This window comes from Lagopus muta, chromosome 9 (genome assembly GCF_023343835.1).
Source record: "Lagopus muta isolate bLagMut1 chromosome 9, bLagMut1 primary, whole genome shotgun sequence".
NCBI lineage: Eukaryota > Metazoa > Chordata > Aves > Galliformes > Phasianidae > Lagopus > Lagopus muta.
This window is the reverse complement of record NC_064441.1, coordinates 13,746,326-13,762,602: the sequence shown is the minus strand read 5'-3', so window position 1 is coordinate 13,762,602 and position 16,277 is coordinate 13,746,326. Positions and strand designations below refer to the sequence as shown.

The window sequence follows — 16,277 nt, the reverse complement described above, 5'->3', positions numbered from 1 at the left end:
GTTGGCTACATATATATATTTTTCTGTCCTATTTAAAAATCTAATTAAAAGTTACTTCAAAGAAAGGTGATATTAAGTTAAACAGTGAACTCCAGCTGTCATGCAGCTTTCGAGGGTGTTATGGAAGAACTAAAGTCACATCTCTAAAATATGCAAAATATCTACAAAATTGTTGCAACACAGCTAACCATACCTCTTCCTTCTCTGATCAGGAGTTTTCCATCCCAAAGCTCTCAACTCTGAGCCTGGGTTCACCACTCACAGGTCAGACAGAGCAGACAACCTACTGGAAGCCAACTGTAGATAATCAAATCCCTCAATTTGAGCTATTGAGGAAGCTGTCACTTCTAGCAGGTAAAAATCAGCTTATGTAAACTCATGTCTTTGTGCAAGTTTGTGTTTTGCATGCATACAAATTCCCACATTATGGGATGATGAAGCAGCTCATTGTCCCCTGAGCCGCTCCTGCCACCTTTATCTCTTTTCCTTTAACCTGATATGGAGTGTGGGAATGAAGAGGGAATTTCACAGCTGCTGGAAAACCACCAAGCAGTGGGGCTGATGTTTGCCTGACAGCCAAATTACAGGTCTCCACAGCATATAATAACAGTGAGATTCATGTGGGAGAAATGAACGGTCACGGAATCACAGCAGATGACTCCACCTAGAGACAAATAATAAATGCTTCCTTGAAACCTTCTAAGTTTTCCTTTAGCAGACTGAAGCCTAAGGTGAAAAACGGTAGTCCCCTACTAACTAACTTTCTAAAGGAGCCTTTTCCTTGATGACCAGCTGAATGACCTCTTTGCTGTAGGACTACAGCCACTGCAGGGTTTTGTCGGAACGTGTGTCTGCAGAGCCTAGAGCTGCTTCACCTACACCTTCAGTGCTGCAGTTCCACTGGACCATTCTGCACACAGGGCTGCAGCTGGGCAGAGTGTGGAGCCCAGGCACACCTGTCATAGGTGCTGGGACCAGGGCTCATTCCAGATGGCAGTGAGATCACAGGGTTTCAGATTAGGATCCATAGCTTCAGGAAACACTTATGTAAACTGTAATGAAAATTAATTCTTGAGGAGGGTAGGCTGAAGCACTTGTAGTCTACCACAGAATCATGAAGGTTGGAAAAGACCCCTGAGATCATCTGGTCTCGCCATCCGCCTACTGCTAATACTGCTCACTAAATCACGTCCTCAGCGCCATCTACCTGAACACCTCCAGGGACGGTGACTCCACCGTCTCTCAGGGCAGCCTGTCCAAGTGCCCGAGGTGAACGCAGAGGTGAACGAGCAGAGGCCCAGCAGAGCCCATCAGGCACCCGCGCTGGAGCTGGGTGCTGCAGCGCACCGAGACCGAAGCAGCTGCAGCTCCGTGACGGCTGCAGAACGCGCTATTGGCGTGACGAGTACGGGAGTCCAACACGCTTCGGCTACGACTTTTGTCTCCTGCGAAAGTAACACACGGGACAAAGATGAGCAGAGCCCCGGCGGGCAGTCGGAGTGGCCCCGTCAAGCGAGCGCCCAGCGCGAGCTGCGCACACGGCAAAGGGCCGGGCGGAACGCGGGCAGAGCGGGGCGGCATCACCCGCCCAGGGCTGCCGGGACGCGGACCGAATGCGCATGCGCGCTGCTGCCGCGCGCCGCTCTGTGGCGGCCCCCGAGGGCGGGGGAAGGCGGGGCGGGTGCAGGGCGGGTGTTGGGGTCGCTCCTTCCTCCTCGCTCCTCCCCTGGTGCTCAGTGCGCAGGCGGCGGCGCTGGCGCGATGGCGGCCCAGGACGGCGGCGACGAGGTGCGGGTGCTGCAGAGCCTCCGGGGCAAGATTTGTAAGTGCGGGCGGTGCGGGCCGGGCCGCGGCGCGGCCGCGTAAAGATTTGGCGGGCGGGCGTCGTGCCGGGCCGAGGTGCTGCCGCCGCGCCTTCTCCTTCCTCGCGGCTGGGCGGGCGGCATCGCCTCGCGGCGGCGCGGGGAGCCCCGGGGCGGGGGCGGCGCGATGGCGGCGGGAGCGCGTTGTGTGTGGCGGGCGGGGCGCCGCGCGCTGCGGGCCGGCACGTGCCGGGGGCGGCGGGAGCGCCGTGGGTCTCGGGGGCGTCCGCCGCCGCGAGGGCGGCCCGGCGGGGCGGGAGCGGCACGTCCTGCGCTGCGAGCCCCGCGCCGCGCTGTTTGTCAAGCGGCGGTTGCGAAACTATCGATGTTCAGGAAGTCGGTGGTGGAAGGGTGTTCTGGAGCGGCCGTCGGTGCTTCTGCGTCTTTGTGTTGTGTGTGTGTAAGAGAGCCCGGTGACTTTATTTTGGTGGTTAGGAAGCGCTGACTAAAAATACCCCCGCGTTCCGTACCGTGGGAAGCCGGGCGGTGAGCACGCGGCGGGAGGGGACGGCGCTGCGGCTGCTCGGGGCGCGGAGGAACAGGATGTGAGCGCTTCCTGCGGCTCGCCCCGCGCCCATTCAGCTCCTTTCTCACGAGGCCCCTCGGCCTTTTTGAGAATGAGACGACGTCGGTCGCTACGGCGTGCGCCGGGGACCGAGGGACGGCGGTGCGCAACCGCCGAACGGTGCGCGTGGCTGCGGCACCAGGCGTGCTTTTAAACGCCGTGCCGTGCGGAGGAGAGGATTTGCCGTCAGTGAGTGAGGCGGCCGTCGAGACGGCGGGCTGAGATCGTCAAGCCGGAGGGGCTCGAGCCGCAGCGGTGGTGCGGGCGGCGCCCGTGGGGCAGACGGGGCCGGGCGAGGCTTCCCCAGACCTTGCTGGTAGCGTGGAGCTAACGCGGGCTGGTTTTGAGACGGGTCGAAGCTGATGTATTGACTGATGCTGCTTTGCTTCTTGATTTCTGTCCTAGAGTCACAGAATGGATTGGGTTGAGTTCCTACTCCCCTGCCATGTGCGGGGATGCCGGTTGCTAGATCCAGGCACCAGTTCGGCTGCCCAGGCCCGTCCAGCCCGGCCTTGAGCACCTCCAGTGATGGGGAATCCGAAACCTCTCTGGGCAGCGGTGCCGGTGCCTCACCGCTGTCTTTGGGGTTGGGTCAGCAGCTGACAGTGCAGCGATTCAGGGAGTTTGTGTTCTGTGAACTGAACACAAGTATTGTGTTAGGCATTAGAAGGTGAATCCCCGGATTTCTCAAAACACTCGAAACTGCTTTTATTGACCTATTTAAGTGTGCTGGATGGTGCCTGCAGCTACAAAGTAACTTTGAATGTTGCCACAGTCAACGACCTGGTGAAAGCGATGGCAAGCTGAAGGCGGTGCACCTTTATGTGTGGGGAGCACTGCGCTCACGGATGTCCCACCTCCTCCTTAGGGTCTGGTGCTTGACGCTGTTAGCTCTGCATTACCGTCATGCTGTGTATCTATTGAGCAAATGATGTGCAGGACAAGAAGGTTTGTCTCAGCTGTGGGATTTAGTGAGTTGCTGTTACAACTAATGTGCAACATGAAAGTAACATGCAAAGCTCAAACTTGTTAAATATTGTGTATCAAAATTCCTGTTGTTTTAACACTGAGCTGTTATTAGAATCACAGCTTTTCCCTCTTGCTTAGGCTTGAGCTGATCTTACTTCGAAGTCAAGCTTTACAGCATAGTGGCACAGAGAACCCTAACAGTGCTTTATATGTACTTTAAAATCCAAACCAAACTATGTAGTCGATTAAAGTTACTTTATTACTGTCATTTTTTGCTTTTTTTCCCCAAAGGAGGTTGCTGAGCTAGTTGGCAGTAGTTATGAACTTGCCTTTTCAGAATAAAAGGGTCAGTGTTGTTATTAGTGATGCATTTTGTACTTGTGCTACTAGATTGGCTATGAAGTATGGTGTGAAAATAGCTGTTGTCCTAAATGAGGCTGGTGTCCGAAACTGCTGGGTTGATGCAGTTGCTAAGAAGTGAGTTGGCCTTATTGCTGCTTTTAGTCACTTGTGTGTTTCGCTGCTGGAACCACAGGTTTAAATATCTTGCTGTACAGTTTTAAATGACAGACACTGGAAAGCTGGAAGTTTTCTCCCAATTGTAAATGTTAAGAGGTTTTGGGGAAGATGTGACAGCTGTGTGCTTTACCTGATAGGTGAGCTGCAGATCCTCACTCCTTTCCACCCCAAGCTCCGCTCAAGAAATCCGTCCTTCCTTCAACTGAACAAACCAAGATGTGCAGATCTTTTCTCTTTTGTAGGAAGGCTTTTAATACAGAAGGACTGCAGTGTAGTAGAGTGAAAAAAGAAGATGTGGATTACGTAGAAATATTTGTTTTTTCTTTTTTAAGAAAACGTGGATTTGTAATATTTGTGTCTCTGCTGTACAGTGGTTTACAGTGCCAGTCAAGTAATGTTATATCTTAAATGTTTTAAAATAGGGTGGAGAACCTTCAGGGTATTAACCAAAATTATAAGATGCTGACCAGAAGTAACTCAGTGTAAGGTTCATGGTTGCTAATTACAAACATCAGCGTCAGACCCCATCTGGAGATGAGTAGCCTCTTGTCCATTTCCCTTTGTTATCTCTTGCATAAGTTTTAACAAGTTTTCTGTTTGAAGGTGATGTTCCATCTCACGCTTCTCTGATTTTTTTCTGCAGTGTCTCACTAACGGGTCACTTTCAGTTTAACTTCATTTTGAAATCTAATGGCATTTAAAACCGGTTCTGTACATATCCCTCAGTCTGTCAACATTGAGGGTGACGTTTATAAATAATACCTACACTTCCTTGTCTCCCACACCCAAGCTGCTGACAAGCTCCCTGGTGCTTCAGAGAGCAGAGCTTTACCTGGGGGAGTTACCAGAGTGTACATGGAGCGTCTGTGCCTTCCCAGTGCACGTACCCCTGGCTTCCAAAGGGCAGCAGGGCAGCTCAGCCTGCTCTGTTGAACCATCCTGCTCTTCTCAGTGCTGTTGTGGCTTTTTAAATACCAGACTGACTTGCTTAAACTTAAAGGCCACCACTGATCTATTAGGCAAAAAGAGAAAACAAAGCCCTTATGATTTAACATCTTAGCAGCGTAAACAGTGAAGCTTATTTTTCAACATGCTGCTTATCTGCAGTTTTTTCAAAAGGAACAGACGTGTGACAAACCTATCTTCAGGCAGCAGACTTTGGAGGTGGAGGTGGTGTGGTATTTAGACATGGTACGTAATGAAAATCAGTCATTCATGTAGCTATGGTCATGTTACACTTCAGTACTTTATCTGAAGTTCAGATAATTTTGATTCCATATTTTCTGGGGAGGGATATCTCCAGTAGGAGTGTAAGAGTGAGTGTGACTGGCAGAGCTACTGGCTAAGTCTGAGTCCAGAATTCAGTTCTGGTTGCCTGTGTTAAAGATCAGAATTAAAATGGCATAAGACAGAGAAGAACTGCTCAGCCATTAAGAGTTTCTTTCCTTTGGAGTGAGGATCAAAAAAACTTGTGTCTATCAGCAGGATATGAGGTGACAGGGGACCGATTCCTGTCTTTAAAGAAGGACGCACCAGAGGGGACATACTGCTTAAGCTAATGGACAGCATTGCCATAAAGTTGTGGAGGTGTCTACAGCACTGAGCTTCTGGGCAAGCAGTTGGAATATGGGGATGTATTCTTAGCTGTAACCACTTAGAACTAACTATTTCACAAAAAGGCTGCCTGGTTAGTGGCAGAGGTTAGTGCAGTGGCCTACACTCAGCATCCATCTGTTCCTCACATCTCATTGTTCCTCCCATTGGAAACTTTCTTGTTCTTAAACGTGTTGCTTTTAGTTGATCTGTTTTTTTTCCCCCTTTCCCTAGCAAGCCAGACATTAGGGGGGGAAAAAAAACACCAATGCATGTAGCTGACTCTTTGGAAATGCATCAATCAACAATAGCTGCTCATTGTTAAAAATGAAGTAGACAGCTTCCTGCAACCAAGATGTTTAAGGAGAAAATAAAGAGCAAACAGTAGCTCAGACAGTTGGCTGTCTGTTTTGGGAGCTAATGCTGGGTTGCCCCAGGCTGGAACTTCTCAGCTTCAGTGCTGCCGGCTCAGGCCAGAGGGGAGGTGCAGATGCTGCAGGCAGCAGTGCTGGTGAGGCAGTGCAGTGTCATCTTCCTGGCAGCATCTTTCCATGTCACACAGGATATAAACATTTCTGGGCACATAAGGGAGCTTACAAATAGAAAGTGAATATGGAAATGCATGTTGAGTGGAAGGACAGACTTTGAATGCCCATTAAAACTCCAGAACTTCTGTGTGTGTAACATCCTGTTGTTTTTTCCCCTCGGTACTTACAGTTGTTTCTTTTTTGTTTACAGATGATGCCAAACATTTGATACCCAACAAGATGAGAGACTTTTTCTGTACCATAAATTTGGACCAAGAAGAAGTTTTTCGTACACAAGTAGTTGAAAAATCTTTAAGGTAAGCCTTCTTTTTTACATGGAAGTGGTAATCAAGACAGTCTCAGTCCAGAATAAAAGCAAGATTTGTATCGATGTGTATGTGGCTTTGCTTTTTCATCTTTAAAATGAGAACTGACTTGTGGTGACTACCCAGAAGTGTTACAGCAGTGTGCAAATCATAAGAATAGTGGAAAAAAGATAAAATGGAGGCTTATGGGTACCACAGTGCTTTTAAAAAGAAACATGCTAAAACATTCTGCTGTTACTCTGTTCTGTTCCATTGGGCAGCATAATGTTCTTTTCCTTGCCAAGTTATATTCAAGGGAAAGAAATTTGCTCCATCTGAGCTTTCCATGTCATTTTCTACTTCTGACATGTAGTCACTGTGCAGTGGTGGAATTCTGCTCTTAGTGTCTGTCTTGTAAAACCTGTTTCCAGAATGGAGGAACTTGAACTTTTCCATGTATAAGAGTTTTGTTTGCTGTAGGATGTTCCCCTGAGTAGGCCTCGTTCCCTCCTGCAAGCCTTGTTGCAAGAACTGCAACCTGTACTCTCAAGAATAGCTTGCTGCGCCTCCCCAAGCAGTGCTTAGCTGTAGGTTCTCCAATGGTTTATGAGCTTTAAAAACAGTCCAAAAAGTCACAATAAAATATCTGAAATAGTCTTGAAATATAGTTCTCTGATGACCCATACTGAAGCATCCTTGCAGCTGCATTGCTCTGAAGACCAGAGTGACAGTTTAATGTATTTGAGGAAGGAATCAAACCTTCCTCTTAAAACTCAGAAAGCCTGCTTGAAACGTTTTTGGTTTTTTTTCCCATGCTCCTGCTGTTTGCTGTGGTTTTGTTATCAGTGCTCCTTTTTGTTGTTTGTTTTTTTTTGCTGGTTGTTTCCAGATCAGGAAAGCCTTGGTGCTCAAATAGTGCATTCAAAAAGGGAGTTGTTCTTTTTCAAAACAGCTTTTTAAAGTTGCCTTATACTTCTGCACGGGAAGTAAGCACCACAAACATGCAACCAGTTAAATTACAAACAAATTACTTTTATATCCAACTACATTAAATACAGACAAGGGGAATGAGCAAAATATTTGTTCCTGATTGCACTTGACTAATTAAACTGGAAATACAGTTTGATTTCCAAAATAAAATCAGTTTTTTTAGCTTTGCCATCAGATTTCTGTTACATTAATAATTGAACTCATAGAAGATAATATACTAAGAAACAAGACTTGCTACACTTAATTTTTATGCACTTTGTAAAATTATATTCCATTTAAAGGGAGGGAAATATGTTCACTTTAAAGAATTGTTAAGTTGATGCTCTTGAATCACATGAAGTAGAACTAGCAACTGCATAGTCAAACATCAGTAAAAGAAATCACCTTGGATTAAGCTACATTTTTTTAATAGTATTGAAATGTACCTGAAACTTGAGAATGGTGCCAGTAGTATTTCAGAGGGAAGAAGAAAAATCTCTCTATAATGAAGTAACATTTTTGGCGGTGTATTAATCAGTGCTCCAAATGGAGAGATTTTCAGGTGATATTAAATTTATATTCCTAATTCTAGAATATTTTGTTAGTTGAAAGTCAGTGTTCTGAAGCACTCTTTGCCTACGGGTGCTTTTTAGTCTCTCCTGGCTATGTAGGCAACTGTCCTTGCTCTTCTGTATGACGTCTGTATGAAGCTAAATACACAACACAAATAGGGTTCTGTACAAACTGATGAAGTACAGCAAGGTAAGGCATCTGCTGGTAGCAGCAGCAAGAGCTGGATGCTTACTGTTGTATTACTAGGATGTGTATAGTTCTGAAGGCTACTGCTTGTTCTGGAAGCTTAATTATACCGTCTTGTTGCTTATTACTCTGTTGGTCCAGAGTACTGTAGTAACCCAGGGCTACTGGAAGGAAAATGACAGTTCTGCACTCTGTTAACTTCAAAAGTGTATACATTACTTTCCAGTAAGCTTTAATATGGTATTTGTTTCTTTTTTATATTACTGGCTTTTTTTCAGAAGTAATTCATAGTCTGTTTTTGTCGCTGTATTCTAGCTTGCAAACAAGAACTGAGTATAATCCAAATCGTATTCTACAAGTATCTGCTAGTTACACACCTGTGGAAGTAGTTATCATTGGAAGCAAATGAGTTTTCAGAGATAGAAGAAATATGAATTAATAGGAAGAAGTTTATGGCTAATGACTCAGTCGTGTTTCCTGACACTGCAAGGGATTTCTGTGGATTTTGAAGAAGTTGCATTTTTTTTCCCTGGAAATGTCAAATAAGTTTGAACTTCCTCAAATTTCCATGGTGAGATATGAGGAATTTGGGGGTGGGGGGGTGGGAGGCTGTGGTATGTATTGCTTTTTGGTTATTGTTGTTTTAAAATAAATGGTTTTGTTTTGTTTTCCAAGTTGACCTTTGTGCAAAGGTGAGGCTATAGAATTGAACTGTCTGATGTAACTGTTGAATTTATAAAATAACAGGTCTTGGTGTCTCATGCTTTGCTAAAGAATATCCAACAATTGATTCATAATACATTAGTGATAATCTGGGTAAGGAGAAATGTGTTAACAGAATACATTATTAAAACAACACATTATTTTCTGTTAATGTTTGACAGTGACTGATGTTTTATTATTGTTTTTTTTTTTTTTGCTGTGTTGGTGAATTTCATTATCCTTAGCCTTGGGATATGGCTGCTACATAGACTGCTGGAAAGCTGTACTGATAGTCTCCATCCCACAACAGAGGATCACTTTCTGGCTGTAGTTATGCACATTAGAGTTGTGCAGATCTGGTAAAATCAGGAGTTACCACTTAGTGATGTGCAGTTGTTGCATGTCATCATCTGCTCCTGTCTGAAGCTCAGTCAGTGGCAGAGATTCCCTCAGTACCAGCTCGTTCATCCGCTGTTTGCACTTTCTGTTGTGATAACTTTGTTTTAACTGCAGCTATTACATGTGTAGCTGGTCAAGGAGCCACATCATGAAACCGACCTAAATTAGAAGTAAGCCCTCGTTTCACCTACTGCTGTGTTATTGTGTCAATGCAATTTGAGTAAGCAGTCAAAGAGCAGTAAGGAAATGGAGGCTGCTCTAGCCTGCACTGCTGCTACAGGTAATGCTCAGGGATCTGTAGCTGCAGCGGTGCTGCTGACAAGAAGAATGTGGCTCCCTAAGAGAGCTGAATTTGTTGGGTATGAAATGAGGAGGAGAAGAAAAGAAGTGAGGAGCTGAATAACTAGGAGTGGGTTTTTCAACTGGGAATTTCTATGTTACATATCAGTATAATGTGAGGTGTAATAGTGATTCATACACTTTGGAGTCTGTTGTGAAAGTTCTGTGTTTGAACAAAATGGACATTTTAACTTCTGATCTGTGTTATTATGAATTCCTGGGATTAAAACCATTGATTCTGAGAATAGACTTGAATAATTTGGAATGCTGGATTTTGCACTTGTTTTTTAACACTGGTTAGCTGTTTTTAACTTATTTAATGATGTATTTGGTGGCTTTTCTCTAATTATTTTGAGGGGAGATTAGGTATGATATCCTATTTGGACTATCAACCAATGGTTCCCAGTGTAAGCATGGTTGTGCTGCTTGAATAAACTGGTATTTTAACTGTACAACGTCAGCCAGGTACTTTACTAGGAAGCAACAACAAAAAAAATTTGGTTGTGATTCAGTTGTCATTGTGCAGCTTTTTTTCTGCAGAAAACTACCTTGTACATTGTGCATAGTAAAATGTAGTTTTCTGTACAGAGGAAGCAGAGGCTAAAATCCATTTCACAAAGCTGCACATCTGTGCTGATAATACAGCACTGCAAATGACAGTGTATGAAGTCTGTAAGAATCCAGTCATTCCGAAATAGGAGATTTCTTGTGATTGTGTTTTATTTCCAGAGTTCACAAATTGCACTGGCACCAATAGCATTGTAGTTCTGTTCAGTCTTCTGAGATGCAAGCTTCTGAGTGCTGGCTGTGGCTGGGTACATAATTTTTCCTTCAGTTTAACGGGCATATGCATCCCTTGATGGAAGGATACCAAATACATTATGTGAAATGGCTCTGGAATATGGAGGAACTCAGATATTTTCTTTTTTTCTTACATAGAATTCTTTGCAAATACTTGTTGCTGTTGTTTGGTACAGTATGAATGGTTGTAAATATTCTACTAGATTTCTATTTTATTCTAATATTCTATTAGATTTCAGTAGGTGGAGAAGTACAGTGGTTGTTTCATCACATACAAGTATTATGGGTTTGAGATGAATGTTTCCCTCTATCAGTTTCACTGTTCTCTTCTGCTTATGGCTTCTTTTAACAGGTCTCAATCTTTGAGCATTAAGCCTGACAGAGGTTAGAGCACAACATGTTAGCAGTTAGTGAATTACTTCCTGAGTTGTGTTTTACTGTGATTTAACTGGGCACAGAAGAGAAAAATGTACTTTTTCTATCTCCAGAAATTGTTTAAGGATGGTGGGTTGGGAGCCAGCTAAAATGATTTCAAGACAGGAAAATGTAATTGAAATTGCAGCAAAGGTGGCACTTTCTCTGTGTGCTCTAACTTCTGTGTGTTTCTTGAACACATGCAAAGGGTTTTTGTGCTGTGTGATTGGATGAAATGGCTGCAGGTGGCTTGGGTGACAGATTAATATTGTGGTGGTAAAAAATAAAAAAATAAAAAATATGGCATTTCAATGTCTGCTCTATAAATTACACCAAATGCTTCCTACTTTAATGTTTTGTTTTTCTTATCAGCCCTTATTTTGGAGAAGAGTTTTACTTTGAGATTCCAAGAACATTCCAGTGGTTGTCCTTCTACATTTATGATAAAAGTGTTCTACAAAAAGACCTGCGGATAGGTAAGCTCTGCGATGCTCTGCGTCTTGCATAACGTTCAGTTTTCAGTATCTGGTTTTATGGGCATAATTGTTAAACAGATGAATTTTCAAAAACGTAGTAGATAGTGCTCCTAAATATTTCTTTGGAATTTGAAAAATGGGATTTGTTTCCTTGCTTTATTATACTGCAGTTTAAATCATATTATTAAAATTGTGTATTTATTTTTCTAGGTTAATGGGATATTTTTTATTCCTACTCAGTATGTTCTGAAATTCTTTTTTCTCCAATTCTGTTCCAGTGCAATATTTGAGTAACTGTCACTAGTTTTATAGCTCTAAAGAATTAACTGACTTTGTAGTTGTGGAATAACTCTTAAACCTATAAATGGACTTTTCTGCCAGTGCAACCTGTAAACCTAGTGCTTAGAAGTTGCACAAAACATGTATAACTGAAAAGTTACAGGAGGTGGATTAATTTCATTGTCAAATGGCTTTATCACAGCTGTTAGTTGCATATAAAGTTGATGTGAAAGCTCTAAGAGTCTGCTGTGGATGTGCACTGCATGTTACTTGAATTAAGGAAGGAAATAATTTGTACCAGGATGCCAGATAATTGGGTATAATAACAGCCTTCCAAATAGCAGTCAGGAGAGCAGAAGGCATCTATCTTCAAATTGCTATTTAAATGTTCTTCAGCACCGTTACTGTTCTCTCAAATCTTCGTTGTGTTATACCCAGCCACAAGTGTGTGCTTTCACTTGACCTTGTTATTAGTGATATCCAAGATAATTCATCAGAAGTAGTTTAATTAGCTTTGCATGAACTCTTTTGCTGCTTTATTTCTGCTTCATGTTGTTTGTTTCTATGAGCTTTTCATATAGCATCATCATTTAAAAAAAATATATACTTAAACAAAAATCAGTCCTGTTGAGGTACATGTGCTTTTCTTTCCCTCTTTCCTGCAGGAAAGGTGGCAATCAAAAAAGAAGATCTATGCAACTACACAGGGAAAGAGAACTGGTTTACACTTCAACCTGTTGATTCCAACTCAGAGGTTCAGGTAACCATTAAATTGCACTCTTATCTTTTTAAAATTACCATTACATGTATTTATCTGTATTTAGACTATTTTTTTGAACTGTGACAGTTTAACATCTTTGTAATTCTTGTGAGTCATTCGTCTTTCAGCTTGATTAAAGAGTAATGCTGTCAGTTTTTCTAAACAGTATTGTTTCTTGTGATGCTTCTCAAAGTGTGTAGGAGATCTGAAGCGGCTGTTTGGGAAATGTCTAACAGTATTTTGATGCCAAAAAAGCTTTGATGCAAGGAATGCTATGTAATTTAGACAGCTGAATGATTCAGGATACTACTGAGTAGTTTTTTCCATCTGAAATGTTGATTGTGGAATGTGGAATGGCAATGTCTCCATGTTGGGAGTTACTTGTGCTGTGCTCATACATTTATTTTATTCTCAAATACTTTCCACATGCAGCCTTAAATAAGCTGTGCCTCAGAGTTCTACTCTGTCTGTGCTTCACATCCTTCGGATGGGATTGTTGTAAGAACATTTAAGTGTGATGTCCCTACAGCTGTAGCTGTTGCTGTCTGTTCTTCAGCTATTCTTAAGTAAATACAGCCATGTTCTTTGGAATCCAATCCTGTTGCTGGGATATCCAATTTAGTATATCTTAAGTTTTCTTTGGATATTCCCAAGTCTTGGCTTCCTTTCTGGAATTAACAAGAATTGAACTTGCTGATTCCTACAAAATAATAATAAGGTGGTGGTGGAAGAGATGTGGAAGTTTAGATATTGGTCACTTCTTAAAGTCACCATACTTTGCAGTAAATTTAAGACTTCTAGGATCACAATCCACTCCTAATGCAGAAGGTATACACCTTCTGTGTCTTATTCCATTCTGGTTCCAGAACTCCATACTAACATGGGTAATCAGAAGTGGAGGTGATTAAAAATGGAGCAGAGTAAAAATACTGTATCCTTGAGTTCATACAAGACTTTGGTTTTGCTGTGTATAAAATATTTCCAAGATCATTTTTATCTTACATGCTTGCACAAGCTTTTTCAATTCCTTTGCTCTTTCTTTTCCTTCTCAAAATAGAGATTACACAAATAACACTGGTAAGTGAGTTGACGTTCCTATCAGCTGCCTTACTTTTTTTTAATCACTCTTACCTGTGCTGCTTTTGCTGATGCATGGAAGTATGCCACTTAAAATGCCTTGCTGAATAACCTGAACTAAGTAGTGTGGTCCAGATGCTTTAAACTGATCGTTTCGTAATCTTCGTATTGTCTGAAGTGATGATTTGGTAGCTATAATTGCATCTGGTTTATTACACTGATGTAAAATCTTGATAGACTAGATCTTGCATACCTCTTTAAAACAAAGTTAATTTCAGGCTAAAAATTGTTCTTCTACCCATTTGTGCTTTAAGAAAAAAAAAAAAAAAAAAAAAAAAGATGAGGGGGGTGGTCTGTTCCAGTGTGTATAGGAGGAAAGTAGCCTTCTCATGGGCATTAAAAAATGTATTAAATGACTCGACTTGGACTTTTAGCCAGCATCTGTTCTGTGTTATGTTCTTAGCTGTTTTTTTTGTTTGTTTTGCTGCTGGTAACAATAGTAGGAATGGATATCTTTTTTTCTTCAAAATTTCTGCTGCCCATTAGCTCTCAAAAAGTATAAGTAAATGAAAGAAAACTAAGCAAATAAAGTAGTATTTGAAAAGCTGTGTAGAACAGTACACATTTAACTGCAACTGGTACAAACTTCTCAGCAAAAAAATCCTTCAAATTTTCTAAAATTCATGTAGCCTCAGGTTGCTGGAAAGATGATTCTTGGGATTATTTGCCTTGCCTTTTTTTGATCTCTGTATAGCTGGTTTGAAATGAGGTCATAGTATTAAACAAGCCCTTGTTCTGTTCTATTACTTGTAACGTGAGAGAAGAATCTTGTAAAGATTTGATCCAGGCTTGCAAAATGTATAGGGGCAAGATGTTCTACACACTTCTAAGGTTCTGAAGGTAACGCGAATGTTTACTGACCTTGTACCATTGATGGGCTTTGTAGGTTTTACAATGATTGCAGCAATGTACTTCCATTGTATCCCCCTGGCCTTTTGAAGAATGCATAGGTTTGTTTGAAAAAGTGGAGTCTGATGTTCAGATCAGCTTGTGCATTCATAGATTGACATCTGCAAACCTAAGAAAGAGGAAAGGTCTGGGTAGAATGAACCATGCAGGGTTAGACTGTGTTAGTTCTGTGGGCCTGGGCGTAGTGCTAGGATCTCGGTGGTGAGGTGATGTGTTTTAGAAACATGGTGCAAGTTGCTCTAATTTAATATGAGAAAGATAGAGATATCCAGTAAAAGCTGATAAACCTGTATCTGGTATGTAAAATTTATGCACTAATCTTACAGAATTAACTACTATGCGCTGTGCCTACTGTGGGAAGGTTATACAGTTTGTGGAGTCCCAGTTTTCCTTCACTTACTCCTACAAGTCCAGTAGTTTGTGATATTTTTTTCCCATCACGCTGATGGAAGTGGAAAGTGTAGAGCAGAGTTCAAGAGAAATACTGCTGAGTTTCTGATACTGGGAGAGGAACTGGAGCATAACTGTTAGCTTTTCTAACCCTGTTTAACCCACATAATCAGAGTAGCTCCCAGTTGTTGACTACCTCTCAGACAAACAAGTGTGCACATCCTTGTCTTAAATTGAAAGGAGAGAAGATGTTAGGAAGGAAACATATACTGTCAAAAATTGTCTGGTGGTAAACATGCAACAAAACGTGAAATGTGGGCATAGTATAAAAGTGCCTATTGGCATATATAAAGTACACTTAGCAGCCCAGTTTTGGCAGAAGAGCTTTAGAAAACTCGAATTTAGTGTAGATACTTGTTATCTTTTGTAATGTGGAATTAATTGAAGTATTGAAATTGCGGGGAGGAAAAGCCTCTCAAAATACTGTGCTAAAATGCAATAGTAATTCTAAAAGCAAACCATGCTACTGAATTGCTTCAGAGGTTCTGAATTTCAGGTTAGAGATTTGGGCACACTGTTTTTGGCTTCTCTGTTCTTATGCAAGTCTGACTGCCTGACACCTCCATCTTCCTCTAGTCAGTATCAGGAAAGATAATTGTTAATCCATTGGTAAAATTATAATAGTGCCTACCTGCTTTTGAACATTCCTGAGATCTGCAGGTGGAAAGTGCTTTCACATAAAACGTGCTTATTTATTGGATGGGATGGCTGATTTCACCATGTGTGTTATGACAGAGGCTGATACAGATCTGCAGATCAGCAGCTGTCGTGCTGCTCTCAATGGGTAACAAAGATGTTCTTGAGATGCTCCATACATGTCAGGGGAGTGATCACTTAGCTTTGGTAAAATGGCTGTACTTGTCGCAGTGCTAAGCTGTTTAATCAAGCTCTAAATACTGTTCTTAGGAGCAGTAGACTGTTGTACTGCTCCATGCAGAGCTCCTGATTTGCGTGGGGCTTTTTTGTTGAGTTTTGGTTTTTTTCTAAGAGGAAAAAAGATGGTTAAGCCATTCATAAGGTCTGCTTATTAAATTGTACTTAGGCCAGCTATTTCCATAAATACTAGTTGTGTTTTTGTCCTTTTGCTTCTCATTCAGAAACTTTGCCTTGTAAGGCTGTTGGCATGCTTCTCCGTATCCTGTTTTTATTAGGTAAATCTATTTTTGCAATTGAAATTCTCTGCTTGATAAATATTTTCTTAACGTACCTGTGTTCCAATGCATGTAGTAACAGTTTGCAAAACACTTGGCAGGCATCCCAAGATAGTTATGTTTCCTTAAAAAAGAAACCTCACTTCTCCTCCCATGTGATGTACAGAGAGAGAAATACAGCCTTTGCTGCAGGGGATTGACAATAATGACACTTCAGTTTCATGACAAGACATGCATATTTCAGAAGTGCACGCACTGTCAGCTAGGGCTTTTCTTTCCATTTTGGTACTGTTGGAGCAGAACTGTAGCTGAAACTATAGCTTCAACCCTTTGAAAAATTACAGAATTATCTTCTGGGTCCCTACTCTGACTCTTGCCAAATTCATTGTACT

At 42.2% G+C, this 16,277-nt stretch overlaps 1 protein-coding gene across 2 annotated transcripts in view; it reads left to right on the top strand.

The window, feature by feature from the left end:
- Positions 1-231: 231 nt before the first annotated feature.
- The window catches only part of RASA2 (RAS p21 protein activator 2), a 45,990-nt gene continuing 29,944 nt past the window's right edge, over positions 232-16,277 (top strand). Inside the window, exons 1-4 of one of the 2 annotated variants that reach the window (XM_048954967.1) lie at positions 232-354; positions 6,247-6,352; positions 11,096-11,199; positions 12,144-12,238. In XM_048954967.1, coding sequence (XP_048810924.1) covers positions 6,276-6,352; positions 11,096-11,199; positions 12,144-12,238 — 276 coding nt within the window. In that variant the 5' untranslated portion in view covers positions 232-354; positions 6,247-6,275. Of the gene's footprint in view, positions 355-1,710; positions 1,823-6,246; positions 6,353-11,095; positions 11,200-12,143; positions 12,239-16,277 lie in introns of those variants that run through there. The other variant, XM_048954966.1, reaches the window with a different exon arrangement.